Source organism: Danio rerio, chromosome 17 (genome assembly GCF_052040795.2).
Source record: "Danio rerio strain M-AB ecotype USA chromosome 17, GRCz13ab, whole genome shotgun sequence".
NCBI lineage: Eukaryota > Metazoa > Chordata > Actinopteri > Cypriniformes > Danionidae > Danio > Danio rerio.
The window spans coordinates 17549130-17571396 of NC_141037.1; the positions used below are offsets into that span (position 1 = coordinate 17549130).

General features: G+C 35.1%; 2 protein-coding genes across 3 annotated transcripts in view; both read right to left on the reverse strand.

The window, feature by feature from the left end:
- hmbox1a (homeobox containing 1a) overlaps positions 1-22267 on the reverse strand; it is a 664927-nt gene that overhangs the window by 46216 nt on the left and 596444 nt on the right. The gene's annotated exons all lie outside the window — the stretch shown is intronic.
- Positions 5485-22267, reverse strand: part of tdp1 (tyrosyl-DNA phosphodiesterase 1) — a 73933-nt gene continuing 57150 nt past the window's right edge. For both annotated transcript variants that reach the window (XR_015513231.1, XM_087290297.2), the window contains one exon: positions 5485-5806. Coding sequence is in view for 1 of the 2 variants with exons in the window: in XM_087290297.2 (XP_087146423.1) it covers positions 5733-5806 (74 nt within the window). In the remaining variant the exon portion in view is untranslated. The remainder of the gene's footprint in view (positions 5807-22267) is intronic.

Sequence of the window (22267 nt, forward strand, 5' to 3'; positions counted from 1 at the left end):
CATGATTTGAAAAGGCGTACACCTGTCTATATAAGGTCCCAGGGTTGGCAGTGCATGTCAAAGCACAAACCAAGCATGAAGACAAAGGAATTGTCTGTAGACCTCTGAGACAGGATTGCCTTGAGGCACAAGGCTGTGGAAGGTTACAGAAACATTTCTGCGGCTCTGGAAGTTCCAATGAGCACAGTAGCCTCCATGATCCATAAGTGGAAGATGTTTGGAACCTCCAGGACTCTTTCTAGAGTTGGCTGCACACCTTAGCTGAGTGATCGGGGGAGAAGGGTCAGGGAGGTGATCAATAACCCGATGTACACTCTGTTTGAGCTCTAGCGTTCTTCTGTGGAGATAGGAAAACCTTTGGTGTACATATTGGGTAGACACTAATAAGCTAAAATAAATATGATCACAGCTGGACTAATACAAATTTGAACCTAGATAATGGAATAGATTTCAGTAAAATCAGAAACAAACAATATATCGATTTAGTTTCTAAGAATAAATGTAAATCCAGCTTGCCACACAATGCCTTCAGCCAAGACTCCCAGTTGAAGCATAAACCCGTCACAAGAGACAGCTATAGCCCGATTGCGCATGCAACTTCATCAGTGTCAGAATCAGAGAGAATAAAATGTTCCTGTGAAGTGTAGACTGACACTCACCCCTGGCTTAGACATATTTTCAACATCACAATTAAGGTATGACATAAAGGAAATGAGTTATGTGTAAGATTTATTTTTTTAGGGAGATAAAAAAGCTTGGTTTACAAATTTCTTTCAAAGAAATATATTACAAGCATACTTACCAACCAAAATGCTTAAAATAAAAAGGTTTGTTTAAGATTTAAAAGAGAATAATAAACAACACATGTTAATTCTGCTTGGGCATCTAAATTCAAACTGAAGCTTGAAAATCTATGAGCACCACTGGGGCCATTATTAGTAATAGCCGGGATGTAATTGGAATAGTTAACACAGTAGTCACTCATTTGAATGGTAAACCTATAATGATAGTAATTATTTCTGCCAGGCTGCTCTGTTAGGAATAAATCTAATCTAATGATCCGAGATCAATATTAAAAAGACCTTTTTAAAATGAAGAAGCGCTCTCTAATATTTATCTGATCAAAGCCTGAAACGCGTCCAACAAATGTCACAGATGGCTGTGCAAGAGATATACATAATTCAGACTGTTCACGGTAAAAGTGAATATTTCAGTTTCGTTATGTAAGATTTAAAAGTTCTACAAGAAAAATGCTGGCTGTAAGATTTCTGTACAGTTGTTTTAGGTCTCAGTTAACCTTCAAATAATGTACAGAATCCCAATAATTGTTTATTTAAAAAAATTAAAATGATTGGGCCACAGGGAATTCCTTTATATCAATGTCGAGCTATAACTTTTCCAATGTTGCCAGGCAACATGACAATTTCAGGACGAGCAAAAACAGCAGCAATTGTTCTTTATTTTGATCACATTGGATATATCAGTGATGCCGGGGGAGCAGAGTCCTCCTCAAACACATTACTGCTTCACTGTAGCTGTAAATAAAAAAATCAATCCGCCCCTGGAGCTCGCCTGAAATTCATTTACAAGGACATGTCCATAGACAAACATTAAAAAAATAAATAAATAAATAAAAAAAAGCCAATTTAAGATGTTTTCACCATTTTATTTGGTCCTTCTTTTATCTTAACTCTATCAAATCAGTCTGAAAATAGATTTGAAAGATTGCCTTTTTTTTGTGTATTGTGCCCTTTTACCTACTGATGTTCATAAAATAAGGTGTAAATACAACTTGTTTAAAGGCTTTTACAATGTTTTTTTTTTCAATGAATGAAAATAGATTGGTTTACTTCTGTTTACCTACATCGCTGGGCTTCAATATAAGCATACTTTCTTTCAACAGAATACAAATCTTACCAATTAAGGCAACCCTGGTTGTCTATTTATAATTGGGTAAACTGGAAGTGGGCTGAGAAACACTGACCAAAACAAAGACAGACATCCTAACCTGGAATGCAGATTTTCAAAGGAGAACAACTGACTTCAGCCAAAGTCCCTTTAAGGCAAGTCATTTCACTCGGCGGCCATCTTTGAAACACCTTTCGGGCAGTATGCTTGGGCATTCTGATTGAATGTGCAAACATCCAATTCTCCAAAATCGCTTGGCAAATTTATGATTAAATTTCATACTCGGAATCACTAACAAAATGAAACAACAATTGTGTCTTTAATTTCATTTCTAAATGTTCGAATCACACAAAATCTGGAGAAACTCACTCATCTCTGGTCTGAGCTCCTCCTCAGGAGAATTGTCAGTGTATAGCAATCGATGATTGGCTCTTGTACTAGAAGGTGGGGCTTCAATCACCATATTACCCATTGAATTTTGCTACATTCAAAACTGTTTTGTGTATTTCATAGTCTTTCCAGAAAAACTATTTTGTTCAATTAGCATGTTTCCTAAATATCTACAAAAGTATTATGGTATTTTTAAGTTGAAAGGCAGCACCAAGCTGATGGTTGGCCATTTAGTTTCGTTGGTCAGGCTAGTTGGTTTGGTGTGTTCCACATGTCGCCTCCCTGATTCAGCATGTAGAATCAGCATCAGACCATTGGCTGAAGAGAGCATTCTAAGTGCACGACTGTGAGGTAGTGAAGCAACAAAGCGAGTAAACTTTAGGTGCGTTCGACTTGAACCACGGCTGCAGCTAGCAATCAACCAGATTAGCCGAGCACAGGTGGAGCGGAGCTGCAAATGAGGCTGTCAGGTCGGACACCTCGAAGCTCATAGTTCTCTGCATTATCACAATTCACATGGCGAGATCAATGATTTATTATTTATTGATCCAATCACATTAATCCAAAAAGATTGAACAAAAGGACAATCCTAAATAAGCGAACTACACTTTCAGTGGAAATTCCACAGAAAAGGCAAGATATATCAATGTTACTTTTAAATTTCTTTTAATTTTTAATAGTTTGACAGGATAAAACTGTTTTATAAAAGTATTAATTATTTTAGAACTATTTTATAGTTTTTTATAATTATAATTATTTATCACATTTTGTTAAGAAAACGTTATGGGGTGGCATGATCAATGATGACTATTATACTAGTCTGTAAGACTTATTTGAGTTGATATTTGGTTATTCGCTAAAATATACATCATTTAAATCGTATATGGAGCTATATACAGTAAGGGTCTGTATAAAATGGACAAAAATAAACCTATGCAAACAATCTAGCCTTAATAAACAAATATTTAAAAAAAGATTTACTTTAGTAAAATACCTGAAGTTTTTTAATAAGCTGGATATATACAAGATAGAGATAGTATAAAAAGTTAACTGTTTGTTTGGAAGTTTGTGAGATGGAAGTTGTCCAATAATAAACCTGAAATACACGTAGTTGTCGTCATCCCGTGAACTCAGCCAATCGTGTAATACCGAAGTCTTCATCGCAGCTCCCGCAGTCGCTCTTCAGATGCAGCATCGGCTAATCTCGGTACTTTAATGCCACATATGATATTCACATGCCGAACAAAACTTTTAACCATCATGCACCGCTTTAAGACAGATTTCGATTAGTCTGCGCAGCGCTGCATGAAGTCAAACGCACCTATTAATTTGTCTGTGTGCGTCGGAAGTTCGGTTTCCTTTTGCAGAATGCTAAACCAGACTGCTGGCCCCCACTGTGTGGTAACGCAGAATGTGGCTCTCATTTTAGTTGGCTTTTGTCTGTTTGCTGTGTTTAGGCACAGCTATTTGATCCAGATGCGAGGCAACAACACAGTTGGGTTTCATTGAAGCTAGTGTTGTTTGCTGTCGGCTTGGTGTGTCCTGGCTCTTAGAAGAGTCAAAAACTTACCAACAGCCCTTTTAAGACAAAGGAAAACACTGCTACTGAAAAAATGATTACATAGTTCAGTGTTTTCTTTTGTTTTTGAGAGAAAAAATAAAACTTTGTAACCTTTTAAATTTGTGAAGTTTATTTATAAACTAATTTGGAGAGGATCACGTGTTTATGATTGCTTGCAGCTGGCCCCGCATTATTCAATTCATGATACACCAATCAGACGATTCCTAAGCCACTATAAGTGCCATATGACAGTCATCTTCGTTTTGAAGAATCCACCATTTAACCCCTCCTCCTTTTCTAGATGTGTGGCACGGTGGCCCAGTGGTCAGCACTGTTGCCTCACAGCAAGAACGTCACTGGTTCAAGTCCTTATCAAGCCAGCCAACATTTCTGTGCAGAGTTTACACATTTCCACTGTGCTCACAAGGGTTTCCCCCGAGTTCCTTGGTTTCCTCCCACCGTCCAAAAACATGCAACTTAAGTTAATTTACTAGGGAGCGCCGGGCTCGAGGACATTATAAGCTCAGGGCTTTTTCCCTTTAAAGCATGTCAAACAAGCTTTATAATCCATCATCATCTAAGTGTGAACTTTTGAATTATCTTTGGGTGAATTAAAAGCTGCTGAACTAAAGTAATGAATGTTATTTTATAAAAAAAAATTAACTAAACGCTTCATAAAATATATAAAGATTTTTACAGAAGATAAATTTGATGTAGAAACAAATTTCTTGACAACTTATTTCTTTAAAATAAAAAAATAAAAGTTATAAAATATAGTTGAAATTATTAGCCACTCTTTTTTTTGTTTTTGATAATTTCCTAAATGATTTTCATCAGAGCAAGGAATTTTCCACAGTATTTTTTGAAATTTTCTTCTGGAGAGTCTAATTTGTTTTATTTTGGCTAGAATAAAGTTTTTATATATATATAAAAAAAACATTTTATGGTCAATAATATATATATATATATATTTTCGATTGTCTACAGCAGGGGTTCCTAAACATTTCAACATTTTCATGATCCCCAAAATGACAATGCCAGTGACTCGCGACACCCAATACCCAATAGTCTATTCTTCGTTTAATTTTTTTTAATGTATGTGGGTGCTGTAAATGGGCCAGAAAGTTTAACCTGGTGTCATAAAATCCATCTGCTGCATCTGACGCCATTGGTGTGTCATTAATATAATGTAATTACCCCAGGGGTCGCAATCCAATAGAACTAGTAACTATAAGCTACTGTAGTATGTAGTATATAGTAACTATAAACTACAAATTTTTCCCTTTATTAGGTTATGGATAAAATATGGTAATTCTATTTGCGACCTACCATCATTGCCCTTAGGGGGTGCCGACCCCCACTTTGAGAACCACTGGTTAACAGAACAAACCACTGTTATACAATGACTTGGCTAATTACCCTAACCTGCCTAATTCACCTAGTTAAGTCTGTAAATTGCTCTTTAAAGTTGCTGTATGTACGTTTTTGACTTTTAAAATCACTTTGCATGTTTCTAAAATATCTCCAAACATATTATGCTATTTTATGAGTCAAAAACTGAAAAACCAGCCCTTTAAGACAAAGGAGAACACCGCAACTGAAAAAAAAGATTACATAGTTCGGTGTATTTTATTGTTGTATTTTATTATTATGTTTTTTTTTACAAAAAGCATTTTATTAAGTAATAACTATACACTATCGTATCTATAACTATAACCATAACAGTATTATAGTGTATTTCTAACAACTACTGATATCAAAGGTAAAAGCATGTAATTTTAAAGCTTATATGACGAACTGAACAGACCCAGAAAGAGATGCTGATGATCTGATTTCCATGTTAATACGATCTTGTTCAGATGGTCTCAGCAGCTCAAGAAGGCACCCATACATTTCCATGAGTGTCTGGTGCTTGAGTGTATGGAATGTTCCAGATCCAAGGCCGATCTGCAAGGAAAAAAAAAACCTCATAAATGCAAGAGCAGATATTACTGGAAACGGAATCATTGGAAACTCATTATGCTTTGTGAGATGACGCAGGATTACATGTTTGCTTCAGGCCAACAATGACTCCTAGAGAGAAGTGAAGGTTCTGACCTCTCCATACTTACCTGTGGCATTAATACTGTAGCGTGTAGACTGTATCTGTATGGAGGATCACGATCAAACTGTGCGCTTTACTAAATAATGAATTGCAGGATACAGACTTCTAGAAAGACTGTAGACCAGCGGTATCCATGGTAACTAGTTGACACAACTGGAGTCAGTCACAAAAACAACACATCAGTTAAAATGCCAATGAAAAGCACATGAAACTAAATGATTTGGAGGATCTGTCAAACGGTTTTGTGTAAAACATGTTTATAACTTACTGGAAAATGGGAGTGAGTCACTTTCCACAAAGGAGTTTTTTTCAACTGAGTGAAATTGAGGACATTACAGTCAGTCATCAAAACATTTGCCTTCAAATGTATTTATGCGAGTGATGAATATTTGGTGTAATGTACTAGAGATGTTTGAATAAATCATTGGACTGCTTTATGGTTAAAACATGCCCAGTCTTTATTTGGGTCTTAAAGGTACAGTTCTACCTAACTTCTACTATATATGTCAATAGCTATGTTTCCATTCAAAGATGAAATTAAATTTATACCCAAAACAGGAATATTGTATATAAGATGTGAAAATAAAGCAGTTTTTTCATCCAACGAGTCAAAGAGAACGAAATGGTCACTTTTTAATAAACTGGTGCCAAAGATCAAAAGTAAAAACGGAATTTGCTGTGGTAGGACAAGGTGTGTCAATCTATTCTTTATTTTAAAAAATTACTTGCGCCTCAGAAGACAATGCGCATATGCAATGAATGTGTGATGGCGTTTGAGAACAGACATTCTTGATTCTGGAGGTAATTTATAATATAATAACACTTTAAAGTGTTTGAAGCCATGAGATGCAGAGCGCAGACACTCTTAACAGTTCTGAAGGTAATTAATAATATAATAACACTAATACTAAAATGATTCATGTATTATATAATGAGCAAAACAACACTGTAGATGTTTTACAGTTTGCTCAACCTGCTGGTTTGTCCATTCACACATTTTGATCATCACATGATCTCTTATAACAAAATCACGTGACGTTTTTTAATACTGAAAATACTTTAATACTGATTGTTGTTCAGTAAAAGTGTTTCCATCGTAGTTTATGCGCATCTTTTCTTATTGAATAAAACGTTTATCCTACTCAGTTATGCTTACGTTTTTTATGCACATTTTCAGAACTAATGCCCATCTTGGTGTTTCCATGAACCAAATTTTTTATGCGCATATCCAAAATGCTTATAAAGATAGGTGGATAGAAACATAGCTATTGGCTAGCGGTCTTTAAAGTATATCCTTTTGTTTTTGAGAGAAAAATCAAACTTTGTAACCTTTTAAATTTGTATCCTTGGGTGAATTAAAATACTGTCGATAAAGAAAAGAAATTGAAGAAACAAATTTCTTGGCAACTAGCTGAACAAAAGCAAAGTATGTTATTTTATTTAAACATTAACAACACTTTATAAAATATATAAAGATTTTCACAGAAGATAAATTTGATGTAGAAACAAACTTCTTGACCACTTTTTTTTTTTTATTTAAAAACTAAAAACTATCAAATACAGTTGAAGTCAGAATTATTAGCCACTCTTTATTTTTGTCTGTAGTTTGGCTGTTTGCACCAGACAAAACACGACAGAAATTTAAATACAGCCATTCAGAAGGACAGAATATGCACTCACTCAAGAAATGATAAGGTTTATAATCTAATTAATACATATTAAACCTCATTAACATTATTAAATGCAGATGCTGAATCGCTGATATGTGTTGGCTTGCACTGAGTCACAGTTCTAAAGGTGAATTTCAAACGGTTTATTTTCAAGATCTGAGGTAAACCATCTGCTGCTCTTTTCATTAGTATGGCAATAAATGTCATGTAAAATGGCATTCAAACTCATATTGTTAGCATTTAACACTGAATAAAGCACAGGAGGAATACATGAGGTGAGCATTTTCAGTTTTCTGTTGTTCAGCTGCAAGAAATAGAAGCGGTTTCTAATATATCAATTCAAGGTGTTATTTAGGACAAAAACTAATTTTAATATGGAGAATTTTCCTTTTATTGCATGTCGTTGCTTTTATATAGAACACAGTTTTAATTAGCCTTTAGGCTCGATAGTCAGACTTGCTCCTGTCGGTCAATCTGGCAACCTGCGCTTGGATTTGTTTTGATTCAGGAATGCAATACCTAGTTCAATCACTGGGTTTCAAACTTACATACTGCACCTTTAAGTTAAATACTAGTGTCTGAAAAATATCTAGTAAAATAATATTTACTGTCATGATTGCAAAGAAAAAAAGATATCAAAGTTAGTTTTTAAAAATATTATATTTAGAAATGTGAAATTGGGAAAAAATATTCAGTGGGTGCTAATAATTCTGACTTCAACTGTATATACAAATTTTCAAGCAACTTAATTTTTAAAAATGTAATATTGTAAAATAAAACAGACCGTGACCCTGTAATGACTTGTTCAGATGAGTTGTAGTCATCACTGCCTTAATAATTTAATTAGCACAACAAATTCAAGAACCTTCAATAATGACAGACAGTCTATTCCTCTAACAGCAGGAACACACAGCGGTAGGGCTATACACAGACATTCACATCCAGGCTTAATTGTTGCCTGGAACCACATCAATATATGTGAAGACGCCAAAACTCATCAAAACCTTCCATACTCCAGAATTGGGTGCATAAAAATGCCCCGTGACTTACAAAATTAATCATCAGTGGGTAAAAAACGTGCAGACATTTATGTTTAGTATTTTATTTGTGGCATTATTTTATTTCTGGCACCTTTTTTTGATTGGACAGTACTTTTTTGACAGGAAGTGAAGAGAGAGATGCAGTGATTGGGAAATGTTTGTGATTTGGTACTCAAACTCACAGTTATGCTATATGCTGGTGCACTGACCACTAGGTTATCTGCGCCAACAAACACACATATCTTTGATGAGCTAATCTAGCCCTGCATATTTGAAAAACTGTTCATACGTGCTCAAGCTAGGGAAAGTGGCTCATTGTCACTGACATAACAGAATGTGCAAATGACACTAAAACTGCAAGCAACCTGACCCAAAGGAAAATGGTTTTACTGTAAATAATCAATCAAAGAAAGAACCAATGATTGCTAATGTAATTATCACGTTTAATGAATAAAATACAATGTGTTAATATGTGACATGTACACACTGGTGCAGCATGTGTGTGTTTATATGATCAAAATAGTTTTAGTTAATGCTTTTCTCGGTTCACACATCAGAGGTGGACCATTGTGTCACTCACTATCTCTAGATTACTCATGATATGTTTTTCGCCTTGAATGAATTTTTGTGTGAAAGTTGAATATTTTGAATGAGCACTGATTATGTTATTGAGGTAAATTCCATACATTTGCAGTAAACACTTTGTAATTGACCTCTATTTGCGCGTTTACATTGACTGTGTATGTAATTTACTCATGTGAATACCTAAATTCATGTTTAGTGTGTAGTGTATTATTTTCTTTCCAAATGTGCAGAGAATATTGCACATATTAAAGAGATAGTTCATACTAAAAAAGAAAACGACTCCACCATTTACTCTCCCTAATGTGGTTTTAAACCTTTATGAGTTTTTCGTCTGCTGAACTCAAAAGTTATTTTGAAGAGTGCTGGTTGCTGGTACTCATTCACTTCGATAGTAGGATAAAAAAAAGGCAATTGGTGTCACAGCAACCAAGAGAAGAAAGAAATTCAAATAGGCTTTGAACTAGTGAAGGATGACAACGATTTCATTTTTGAGTGAACTATTGCTTAATGTGAAAAGGCCAACATTTACTCATGAATGTCCGTAGTGTGGTAAAGGCTAATGTCATCTAATTATTAGCCTTGTTAAGCCTTTACTCCATGAGGGTAAAATTAACATTTTACAATGTATTAGTTGTGTTAGATGATATGCTAATGGATAATCAGATAATTAATGATCCGACTAATTACTAATAATCCACAATAGACACAACACATCAGTAAACCTCTTTTCAAGAGTTCACACTTAGATCATAAGATCCTCGTGCGCCCGGGGCTGCCTCCCATTTGAAGGGCGAGGGGGAAGTTTGAGCTTTGGTAGGTCTCGAGAACTCCCCTGCTTATTTATGGCTAGTGGCAAATTAGGAACTGCTATGGAGAGATGTATTGCTAACTAAGAGCTCATCCTAATTATTTATGACTGCACATGCTTTCCGAAAGCAAGACAGACTTACCAGTGCTGAGTTGTAAGACCCTATATTGATGACTGGGTGAGGACGCGTCCACGGACCCACAGCACACAGTATTTAGCCATTCATGTAGGTTCGTATGTGATTATTTCCATGATCCATGGGGTTTGTTGCATGTTTTTCCCCGCGATCCTGTCAGGGTCGATACAGCAAAGCTATATGTGTCCAGCAAGCATTTTTTGTCGGGAGAGCAGTACGAGAACTGGAGAATGGCGGACTTCATCTTTTATCAGTGGAGTTTGTTCACATTTAGACACATCGCCGTGCTGCTGAGTTTGCCTAAATCCTCCAGATTCCCAGCAGGGCTAATGGTTGCAACAAGCAGGGCAAGAGACTTGCTGCATTGAGTCTGCATTCAGACCAGTGTATTGAGGGAGAAGTCTTCATTTTTAGTGTTTATATGAACATGATTATCTTTATAATGATATAAATTGTGGTTATCTGTATATGAAATTACGAATAACAAAAGTAGCAGGGCATTAAATTAATGTTTATTTCTTTGAATTTCAACTTTGTAAACTATAGGGTCATGCATCTACTCACAGTTTGTCTCATTTTGTGAGCCGACTGACTAAAGTTGTTCGCTCCCCACCTCTGCTGGCCACACCCACTCCTGCCTCTGCTTGCAGAGCAACCCATTATGAAGCATTTTTTGAAAAAAATTCTGAGGTAGACTTGAACCGAAAGTAGGGGGTTTCATGGCCCTTTAACGGCCTGTTTCCACTGAGTGCTACAGTACGGTACGGGTCACCTTTATTAGGCTTGAGTTTTCACTGCCAAAAGAATACCAATGGGCGTGGTGTAAAAATAGCAAAATAGCCTACTGTGACGTCTGCAATTATATGAAATAAATAAATAAATGCAACATATATGAACACATGTAGACTCTTACAGTCTTTGATATGTTACCAATTACAGAAAAACTACAGACAGCATACATTTAGTCCTTTTTTGGGTTCAAAAACAACATGCAACATATAGTCCACAGTATCTGCATCTTTAATCTTCACCAGCACATGTAACCTCTGTTAGAAAGTATTTCCGTCATTCCGAGTTTATAATAGTCCAAAAGGTGACACAATAGTTAAACACGGCAGTTTATTTATGTTTGCTATAAGAATAATTTGCTCCTTTGTTTTTTCTGGCTTCTCCTTTGTTTTTTCGCGTTTTACTTTCATGTTTATCTGTTCCTGAAAGGATCGGATGTCAAAAAGCACTTCAATAATCACGTGCACATTATTATCATCAGCTCAAGAAGTTTGTTATTTCAAATAGAGACGTGCGGTGAACGCAAGCGAGAAATTGAAACTGCTCGCTCTTTAGATGACCTTGTAAACACAGCAGGGTAGATTCTTGGCTTTGTGGCTGTTCATCAAGACGACGACAAGGTTTGTTTGCACTCAGGTCGACCATGGCTCGTTACTATATGTATGTATTATTACGGTGTAAAGTTTCGGCTGTGTATTCAAAAATGACGCTTCCTTTGTTTTTATGCTTCTAGCTTGTGCACGAGCTGATGACGTATCTTTGTAAACAATAGTGTTCACTTGTGCGTCTTGCTCTTCCTTTTGTTACCCTTTTAATGTGCTAGGTACCATTCAGAAAGGGTACCCAAAAAGTGGTACGGTACGGTTCACTTTTTGGTCCCTTTTGTCAGTGGAAACAGCAGTAAAAGTTTACCAAGCCGCACCGTACTGTACCACTAAAGTGATTTAGCAATCATCTGATTGGTGAATCGAATTAGCTAATGAGGTATGAACAAACCACACAGTAAACTGATATCCCGTTCTGTTTCTCCAACTTATCTGCAAGTGTTATTAAAAATTTATGCATGCTTGCTTCATTTCCTCCCCATATTTAAAATGGGAAATAATGAAATCCACACTTAATTGATTTTAAGGGGCTATCGATGCTCAATCAATCATGATTAACCGTTAGCATCCAAAGTGCAAGCAATCTCAAAATCCCCCCCAAAATATCTCCAGAAAATAACAATGTCCAATAAAAAAATGAATGTATAATTTTAGTCACTATCCATTTTCAAGATATGGAAAACTGCAGCTCGGACATTTTTGTTATGAATGCATCCCAAAAAAGACAAGGCTTAGAAGATAGCAATTCTCAATTTTGTGTGAGTGATTCCCACGAGAGGATGTGAAGCAGCACTCAGCGGTCTCCTCTCTGAATTAGAGAACGAGACTCGAGAAGGTGATTCTCAATCACAATGCCTGATCCTCCTCCTTTAGTCCAAAACGGAGAGTGAGTCTGTTTGAGGAGCAGAAACTGATGGAAAGTTCTGAGCTGATTTAATACAAAATGAAACCATCCTATTCTCATCAGTGAGCAGAAACAGCAGCGGTCGAGTCAGAAATAGACACAGAGATGCATCAGGTTAGTCTTAATATAGAGGTGCAGGTACACTTGAGGTATAAAGTCTGCGTCTGTCACTGGGTTCAGCATGTATTAATATCACAGGTGTTGATGACGGGGGCTGAGATTACATGAACTGTACAGAACTGAGTCAGAATGACAGATGTTCTTACTAAATAAAATATTAATCTGATATATATATATATATATATATATATATATATATATATATATATATATATATTTATATATATATATATATATATATATATATATATATATATATATATATATATATATATATATATATATATATATATATATAACAACTTATGTAAAATGACAATAAAAGTTAGATGAAAACATCATCTAAAATAAAATTAAATAAAATCATTCCCTATTTTAAAATGACAGTTTGATATGTAAATTGTCATTACTGTGCTACTGTACATTTTTTTGAAAGTAATTTTTTTTCCTTCATTTTTTGCTGTACTTATTACTGTAAAAAAGTTTATAAAAAATAATTAAAATTGTGTCACTCTCGCCGCCTCATTGTCGTGATTTGTGCCGCAGGATGTCTATTAGTGTCTTTGCATTGACTTAACATGTAAATCACTTGTGCTTGACGCTTCATCTGCGTCTTGCGTTGACGCCGCTTAAGACCTTAAGACTTTTGCACAAATCCATTGATCTAAAAGGTATGGAGCAAGTACAAGTCATTACTTTTAGGTAAACTATACCTTTAATATACAAGAAAATATGGAAATGTACACAATATCCAGAACAAAATTACTTTTAGAATAAAAACCTATACATGCTGTATATAATATTCAGGTCTGGACTCTGTGGAGGCAATTTCATGACTATTTTTGTTTCATAAGATGGTTTTCTCTCCATGATAAGATTTCATTACATTAGCAGTGTGTTTGGGATCATTATCAAGCTGAAAAAAACTACTACAATTTAGGTTCTTGTAGGAATTACATGACAAATTAAAATCTGTCTGTATTTTTCAGCATTCACAATCTCATCAATTCAGGCAATATTGAAAACAGATCAAACCAGACAGATACCCCATTTTTTTTCAGTCATTCTTCAATCTTTAACTTTTTTTTTCTTAAACAATTATGTCCAAAAAATCCAACTAGAACCTGTCTTTTCTATCTGTGTTTGAATTAAAAAGTAATAATAATAATAAAAAAAACGTTTTTTACTATTTTTTACACAAGAGAACAAAAAACTATAAATGGGGTGAAAATGCACTAGTTCACCCCAAATGTTTTATTTACCCATGATTTACCCCCCCCCCCCCCCTTGTGGTTTCAAACCGTTAATCCGAATTACTTTATTCTGTTGAACACAAAAGAAGGTATTTTGAAAAAGCCGAAAACATAAATCTTCTGACTTCCATTGTAGAAACAAAACATGCCATGGAAGTAAATGGTTACAGGTTACTAGCTTTTATCTTCAAAATATATCTACTTTTGTTTTTAACAGATGAAAAAGTCAAGCAGGTTGATAGAAATGCCAAGATCTGCATACATTTTGAAAATGTACATACAAAACATGCGCATAACTAAGCAGGATAAACTTTTTATTCGATAGGAAAAAATGCACATAAACTATGATGGAAACACTGTTACTGAACAAATTTTAGTATGCACATTAAAAGATCATGTGATTTTGTTATAAGAGATCATGTGATGACAAAAATGTGTGAATGGACAAACCAGCAGGTTGAGCACACTGTAAAACATCTGAAATGTTCACTGCATGTCGGCATCGTCTTCTGAGGTAAAAGTCATTTATTAAATAAAGAAAAGATTCACGCAGCTTCTCCTACCCCAGCAAATTCTGTTTTTATGGTTGATATTTGACACAAGTAACTCAGAAAGTAACGATTTTGTTCTCTTTGATTCATTGGATGGAAATGCTGCTTTATTTGCACGTCTTTTATGAGATAATGCGATTTATGAATGGAAATAAAACTAATGATCACAAGATTTTTGGAAGAACTATCCCATTTAATGTTAGGAAAAAGCATCTATGATGAAAATCTTTACTGTCCCAAAACACAAACTGATGAATTTCTTTTGATTTGCTAGTGAAATACAGCAATAATCATAACTCGAAGTAATCTGTTCTCAAAATAATAATAATAAAAACAGAAAAAGCTGTTTCTCCAAAACGTTCAATAATAAATTATTAAAAAGGATTAGTTTGGATCTTGCATTCAAAATTATTCATTACAAAAGTCTATTAATTCAACCTCATGCTGGAGCAAATGAAGCAGGCAGCAGAAATAACACTTGAGACGAGATTATTTCCCAGGCAAAAATGAAATCAAGTGCAAGAGAAAGTCTTTTTTTTAACCTCGTTGGAACATTTTAATATCATACACTTCTGTGTGAAAAAGATCAGGAATGGAAGAGCGGTTGCCATGGTGCACGCATGAAAGTTTGCAATGCACATCTGCTTTGAAAAACCCAGGGTTATCTGTCGGTGTCCTAAAAGGTTTAATTATAGCTCTTAAATGGACTTCTGGGTATATTATGAAGTCTGCTTTACAGAGGGATGCAAAGTTGTAAAGCTTTGAATGACCTGAAGAGGCAGAACCGTTTGTGCTACTCGATTATATTAAGTGTTACACAGTTATGCAAATCGATGACATTGGAACAGGTCCAATGAGAAACAGAATATAGTACAAATGAGTTTGAGCAGGGACAGTGGCAGGACACACTTAATTCGATTGGATTAGAAAATATTGGTAGGAAAAGTGCTGTTATTAAGCATTTGTGCACTGATAGATGAGGTGAATGCTGCATAAGGTCTTACTGGAAACAACTTTCATCAGAGCATCTTATGAGTGCTGCACTGTAAAACAATTATATGATCAATTAGTCCTGACAGCATATGTTTTTAGGTCATTGTAGCTTAATAAACAAAGTTAATCATGTTTTAACTTAAAAATAAGTTACGTAAGCTGTTTTAAGTCAGTTTTACATAGTATAAGTTCAATGGATTTATCAGGTTAATTTGATTCCGCTTAAAATGTAAGGCAATCAGGATTTTTTTACAGTGTGTTTGTAAAGTCTTTGAGACCATGAAAACAGCTGTCTTCCACATTCAGTCATTTGCACACACTCAAATTAGATTATTTTATCGTCCATCAGATAAAATGTGAAACAAATCAAAGCTTTTTCACATGTAAATGCAATCGAAAAAATTAGACAGATCCTTGCTGAAAAACGGTGGTGACCAGGGGTTTGTTGATCTTGTTATTTAAAAAAAAGTGAAAGGTTTTTGAAAACCATGCCATTACTGATGTAAACTACAAAAATGCAATTCTGAGAAAACAGTTACGCCACGCACAAGCCTAATGAATGCGTATGTGTGCAGACCCATGGTGTTACTAGCGGCCAGAGGCTTTCTTCAGGTTTTTGCAAGTCCATGTAAATGGATCTTTTTGCTGTCTGTACTGGAAACCTTTCAAAAACGTAAAGCAAACACATTTGCGTCTTTAGTATAGTGTTGTGATGTATACTCTAATGGCTGGCAAGTTTAACAGGGTTGATTTTAACAGGGATTAGCTTACTTTGAATATAAACAGATAAAAAAAGAAAAATAATAATGAGATATGGGAAAATGAGAGCATATTATTATACCATCTATAATCTGATCATACTGTACACAGTATTCACTATAGCTCAAAAGATTAGGGTTTATCTTGTTTAATGTTTTTTTATGTTTTTGAAAAAAAAGACTCCTTTGTTTACTAAAGTTGCGTTTATTTGTAATAATTTGTTTATTTGAAATCAAGTCAAGTTACTTTCATTCATACTACACTTTATGCAATGTAGATTGTCAAAGTCACTATACTGTACATGGATAAGAAGCCATAATTTTTTCAGTTTGTGAAGCACATTTAGCATGTCAGGCAGAAAGCAGAATAGTGGTGGAATGCTAGTGTAGATCTAGTTAAATTAAAACAGATTTATTTAGGTTTAGTATGAATGTCACTGTTAAAGGAAGGCGACAGTGGCAAGGAACTAAAACTGCACCAACTGATGGAAGTAGAAAAAAAAAATCTTGGGAAAAACCAGGCTCAGCTGGGAAACCAGTTCTCCTCTGGCCTAATGGAATGAAATGGAAAGACACAATAGCAGACCTGTAGTCTAACTGACGTGAATGCTTTTAAGAATGATGAGTGTCTGTCTTTACATTACAGTAAAAATATAAAATGCATTATATTTAAATGTTTTTTTTCCTTGTGATAGTGGTGATCAAATTGAAGTACTAATTTCTTTAATTAAAAAAAGAATGAAAAGTCGAATTGGCTTTTCTATGGGATCACTATAAAAACCTGATTGAAACTTAACTTTAATCAGTGCGTAATCAGTGCAGAAACTGACTAAACACACTGAGGACCGCCCACTTTCCCTCTTGATCTGCAGGCCACGCCCACTCATGCCACTTAAAGTCTCTGTTATCAAAAGACCTGCATTGCCATGGCAACACAGAGGGTTTCTGCTTCAGTTCAAGAACTGATGACACCCTTTGCTTTCAATAGTACCATCAATTGTCGCCTCCATTTTCTCAAAATGATGAAAGGTCGTCAAACTGACGACAGCACCCGAAGCACTGCTATTTTCATTTACGTTGACCAGTGGATTTACTTTGCAATTATAGAGCAATCAAAAGGTCTGTGACAAAGACTGACATAAGTACTAGTGATTCCTGATGTTATCAGTAGCATGTCAGACAGCTGACACCAAGAAACAGAATGAAATACCAGAAAAAAAAAAAAAAACAATTACACACGATCACGTTCAGTCTGCATGCTCTTCTTTCAGCATTAGGTGCCATGACAACTTCAGGCGCTTTTTTTTTCTGCAAACGGCTGTACCTACAACCATATTTCAGAGCCTATCATTTCAGGTTTACCCTGCAAGGCATGGTTAAATATCATGTCACATCCAAACAAAGCAATGGCATTTCCTGCACCCTTTACTTATGAACCTGGTTTAAAAATTGGAGATAAATATGAAATGACATAATGTGCTTTCTTTAAAACTGAAGATATAGGCTTTGTGAAACAATAACTGCATAAATATTACAATATTCCTAAATATTAAAGAGCCCCTACACTCAGAAAAAAAGGCACACAGTGGTAGAAATAATGTTAGTTAAGGACCAGTTTTGTACCTTGGTAAAAGTTGTACCTTATATAGTACAGAAAATACCTTTTATAATACTGTTCTGTACCTTTTGTGGTACAATTTAAATGAAAATACACAATTGTTCTTATAAAAACAGTACATAAGTGTTGGACGACGACTCTAAATATTACTGAATAAGCAAAGTGATTATGAATAAATTCCATATTAAAACATAAATCGTTATATAAAAGTATATGTTTAAAGAAACTCATAATCATTAATTATTAAGTTCTATAATACAAAACTACTGGTAAAACAAAACTATAGATTTTTAAATAAACATTTAGGGCATTTTAACTAAAGATTTGTTCAGCATTTTCTGATAAATACAGTTTCATTACTGATATCTGCACCTTTTGGCGTTTGCTTTACACGGACGTGAACTGGCAAAAGTCCTGCATATACGAAGTGTTAATGCAGACATGTTAGTATTGTAAAACTAATCAACATTGTGCATGTCTTGTTACAATACTTGTGCATAATTCTATTTCTATTTTAAAATGAAGTACATTAAATTAACTTTTTAGTGATTACAAAGGTATTGTGTGAACATCGAAGAAAACAATGTTTTATATTGTACATGGGAGAATGTATTTCTGTAGCATTTTTGTGAAAAGTGTTGTGACATGTTTGGCAAAAACGTGATCTATTGATTTATGTTCAAGTATTTTCTATTCTTCATTATAAGAGGAAAAGGTGGGTTTACACAAAAATATTTTTTTTGAAACATTAATCAAAAATGCATTTGATGTTTTACTGAAAATAAAACTTTGGATATGGCAAAAAGCCTTTTAATAGTTCTTAAAGGAACACAATGTCAATGTACCTTCATGGTTCAGATTGTACCTTTGATGAAGGTACAATATTGTATCTGCATGTTTTAAAAACCAAAAATACATTTTGTTTTCCTATGGTAGAAATCAAATCCTTAAAGTTACAAATTGCAATAGCACACATTTGTTTCTTGCTTTAAGGTACAATTCTGTCCCATAAAAAGGTACTGCCTTAGTGACATTCATTTATACCTTCTTTGGTCCAACATTGTACCATTTTTTTCTGAGAGTGTATTATGGGTTTTTGAAAATGTCCTTTCATGTAGTGTGTAACGCAGCACTAAGTGAATGAAAACATACAGCTGAGGTTTAAATCTGACCCGTTGAAAAATATTGATTCTTTAACGAAATAGTCGACTCAAGAGTCGAATAAATGAATCATGTTGGGTTTGGATCTTTAGCTTGAATGTGACGATGTCGATACGGGTACATCACCACATATGAAGTGCCGGTTTTGGTAAATACGTGAACCTTCAGACACTAATGGAGTGCAGGTGACCACGGGACTGATCATGACAAAAGGTAGTTATTACTGACAAATGGAGATTCGGCTGCTGGGAATAAAAGGTTAAAGTTCATTTTCACAACAATACTACAGTATAGCCAACTGTGTGCTCTTTTCCTGCCATTTTTCGGATGATTGATTCAATAACCTATGCTGCAACGCAGGATTTCCTATTGAAGGAGTAGCAGAGACTACTATGCTTGGGATTTTGTCAGACTTTGACATGGACTTTGTCAGTAACCTTTACAGTCCAAATGGACCAGTTTCTTCTACCTCCAGGTCATAAAAATTGTTGCCTCGTTTTGTGTAGTTTTTTGTGTAGCCAAATATGTGTTTAATTGTATGTTATCAGTTGTAATCGGTACATGCGGCTAGTAATCACATATCTTTTATAGATCAGTGCTTGTACTGTATCTCTCAGATAAAACCGTCATGGGGCTGTTCACATATTGTGTCCAAAACCAATTTAAATGCGTTTCTGAACTTGTGATCCTCTGCCATTTGCCTTTGCTATGGCCACCATCAGCTGTTCCTCACACATGCGGCACGGTCAATTTTCAAAACAGTTTAACTTTTGCCACTCTGTGGATTAATACTGAATGTGTGTCATTGTTTATTGAGGTTAGGCTTAAGAGTGGAGTATAATGTTGGTGTTTAACTGCATTGCTTTAATGCATTCCTGCACTGGGCTCTCACATACTCTGTGTGCTATTGCTATCTCATGCAGTTAAACAATCATAACAGACTGGCTTCTCGGACCAATCAGCGCTGATTAGCTTAATGTTAAGGAGGGGTTTGGGAACAAATGAATCGCTAAACGAATCATATGGGAGTCGTTGGGACAATTAGTTAAAAATAAATGCATATTATAAGACAATGAAAGTGTTTTTTGACCTTGCATGTATATAAGCCTATTGTTGGAGACCACTTAAACCAAAATATGGCTTTTCATAACGCAAAATAGGGGCTCTTTAAAATATCAAGACTCTATTTGAAATGTTTTTAACACAAATATAAAGGTTTTAGCAGCACAATTGACCATGTCATCACACCAATGCTAATGTGGGATCTTTTTACTGACATTACCGCAAAGCTGCATGTATTTAATGCAAAAATAGTGAAACGGCCTTGTAAAGCATCCTGCCTCTGAATCAGTGTATTTGCACAGTAGTGTCAGCTACCAAACACTGTAATTACCCAGCAGATGATAATGAGTTAATTTACTGTCATCAGCATGTCCTGCAGGCTATAGTTTGGGTTCATCTGCAAGCAAGCCGTCATTCAAAACAATGCAGCTTTACTAAAGCTGCCATATACTTGACTCATGACCAAAATGCATATTTACATTAAATACCAGGCTGTTCGTTTATACATTCTGGCATATGGAAAACTGGCAATTAACATCTGACCTTTTTCTTCTTCAAGATATACACAGTACTGTTCAAAAATGTTTAGTGTAAATATTGGGAAACGCACTCATAGGCAACTTTATCAGTGATCCAATTTTGCCTTCAAAACAACCTAAACCATACCTGTTAACATGTCTCTGAAATTCTGGAAACCACGGGGTGGGGGAAGTAGGGTATGATGGCGGTGTGTGTTTGTCGGAATAACACAGGTAGGAACCAGATTAGTAACTGCACTGTGGTGTTGTAACTGTACTGTGAACCGGGTTTCGAGCGGTTGCTGCGATCAGATACTATACCAACAGTTGGTGACCAAGGAGTGTTAATGTTACAGACTGTACCAAAAAGCTGAGGACCAGGGGTGGGGTGAAATTATGGGAGTTTTCTGGGAGAAATAACAAAACGCAAGGCAGCAGGTGGGTCTAAAATAAAGGAGACTCCCAGGAAAAACTGTATGATAGCATATATGGACTAAATAGAGTTTTTTTTTTCGAGAAGCGCCCACAGCACTGCACATTTTGCATGTCTCTTTCATCTCATACAACCATTTTGATAGAGTTCTAGAATCTCTGATAATGAGCTGAGTTAAATCAGAGTTAAATCGGATGTGTTTGACTAAGGAAAAAGCAAAACATGCAGGTTTGGTTCGATTACCATTATCATGTTATCGATTCGATTCAATTCTACAGTACTGTGCACAAATCTTAGGCCACCACCAGCTTCGGGAGGCTAAGACTTTTTGCACAAATCTATCCATCTAAAAGGTATGGAGCAAGTGCAAGTCCTTGCTTCTAGGTAAACTATACCTATAATATACAAACATATGGGAAATGTACACGATACTCAAAACAAAATTACTTTTGGAGTCAAAACTTATACATGCTGTATATAATATTCAGATCTGGACTCTGTGGAGGCCATTTCATGACTATTTTTGTTTCATTAGCTGTTGAAAGGAGTCTGTTTGGGATCATGCTGAAAAAAATAACTATTACAAATTAGGTGCTTTCTAGTAGGAATTACATGATGAATTAAAACCTGTCTGTATTTTTTAGCATTCTCAAACCCATCAATTCAGGCAATATTGACAACAGATCAAACCAGACTCCAGTATTTTTTATTCAATCTTCCATCTTTCTCTAACTCCTTTTTTTGTCTTAAACAGCTGGACCCAATTAAAATCCAACTAGAACCAGTATTTTTTGGATGTGTTTTAATAAAGAGAATGAGAAGTAATATATAATGTCGATCCGAATGTAAATAAGGCCTAGGACTTTTGCACAGTACTGTATATCAAGATGCATTGACAACAAACTGCATCCTCAATTTTCTAATTTACTTAAAATGTATACACTTCTGGCATTAAATACAAACAGATATGTGAACTCAACCTGTAATTTTACCTTCTCTTAGGAAACATTCTTCTCGATTGTGTCAAACATTATATAAGAGATAATAACATGTTCAGCATTCTTCTCATCGAGGTGGAGCTTTTTGAGCATGCTCTTAGCAGTAACATGCCGGATCTTGGGTCTGACTGCACCATCATTATCAATTAATGTCCCAAAAAACTCACATACATAGAGCATAGTTAGACTATTAAAATAATTGGAACATTTTTAATTAATTATATGAATTAGTCCAGCCTCATTCCCTATTTCCTATATTAGTCTACTGATATTGTCCACGGAAAAGACAATGAATACAAGTG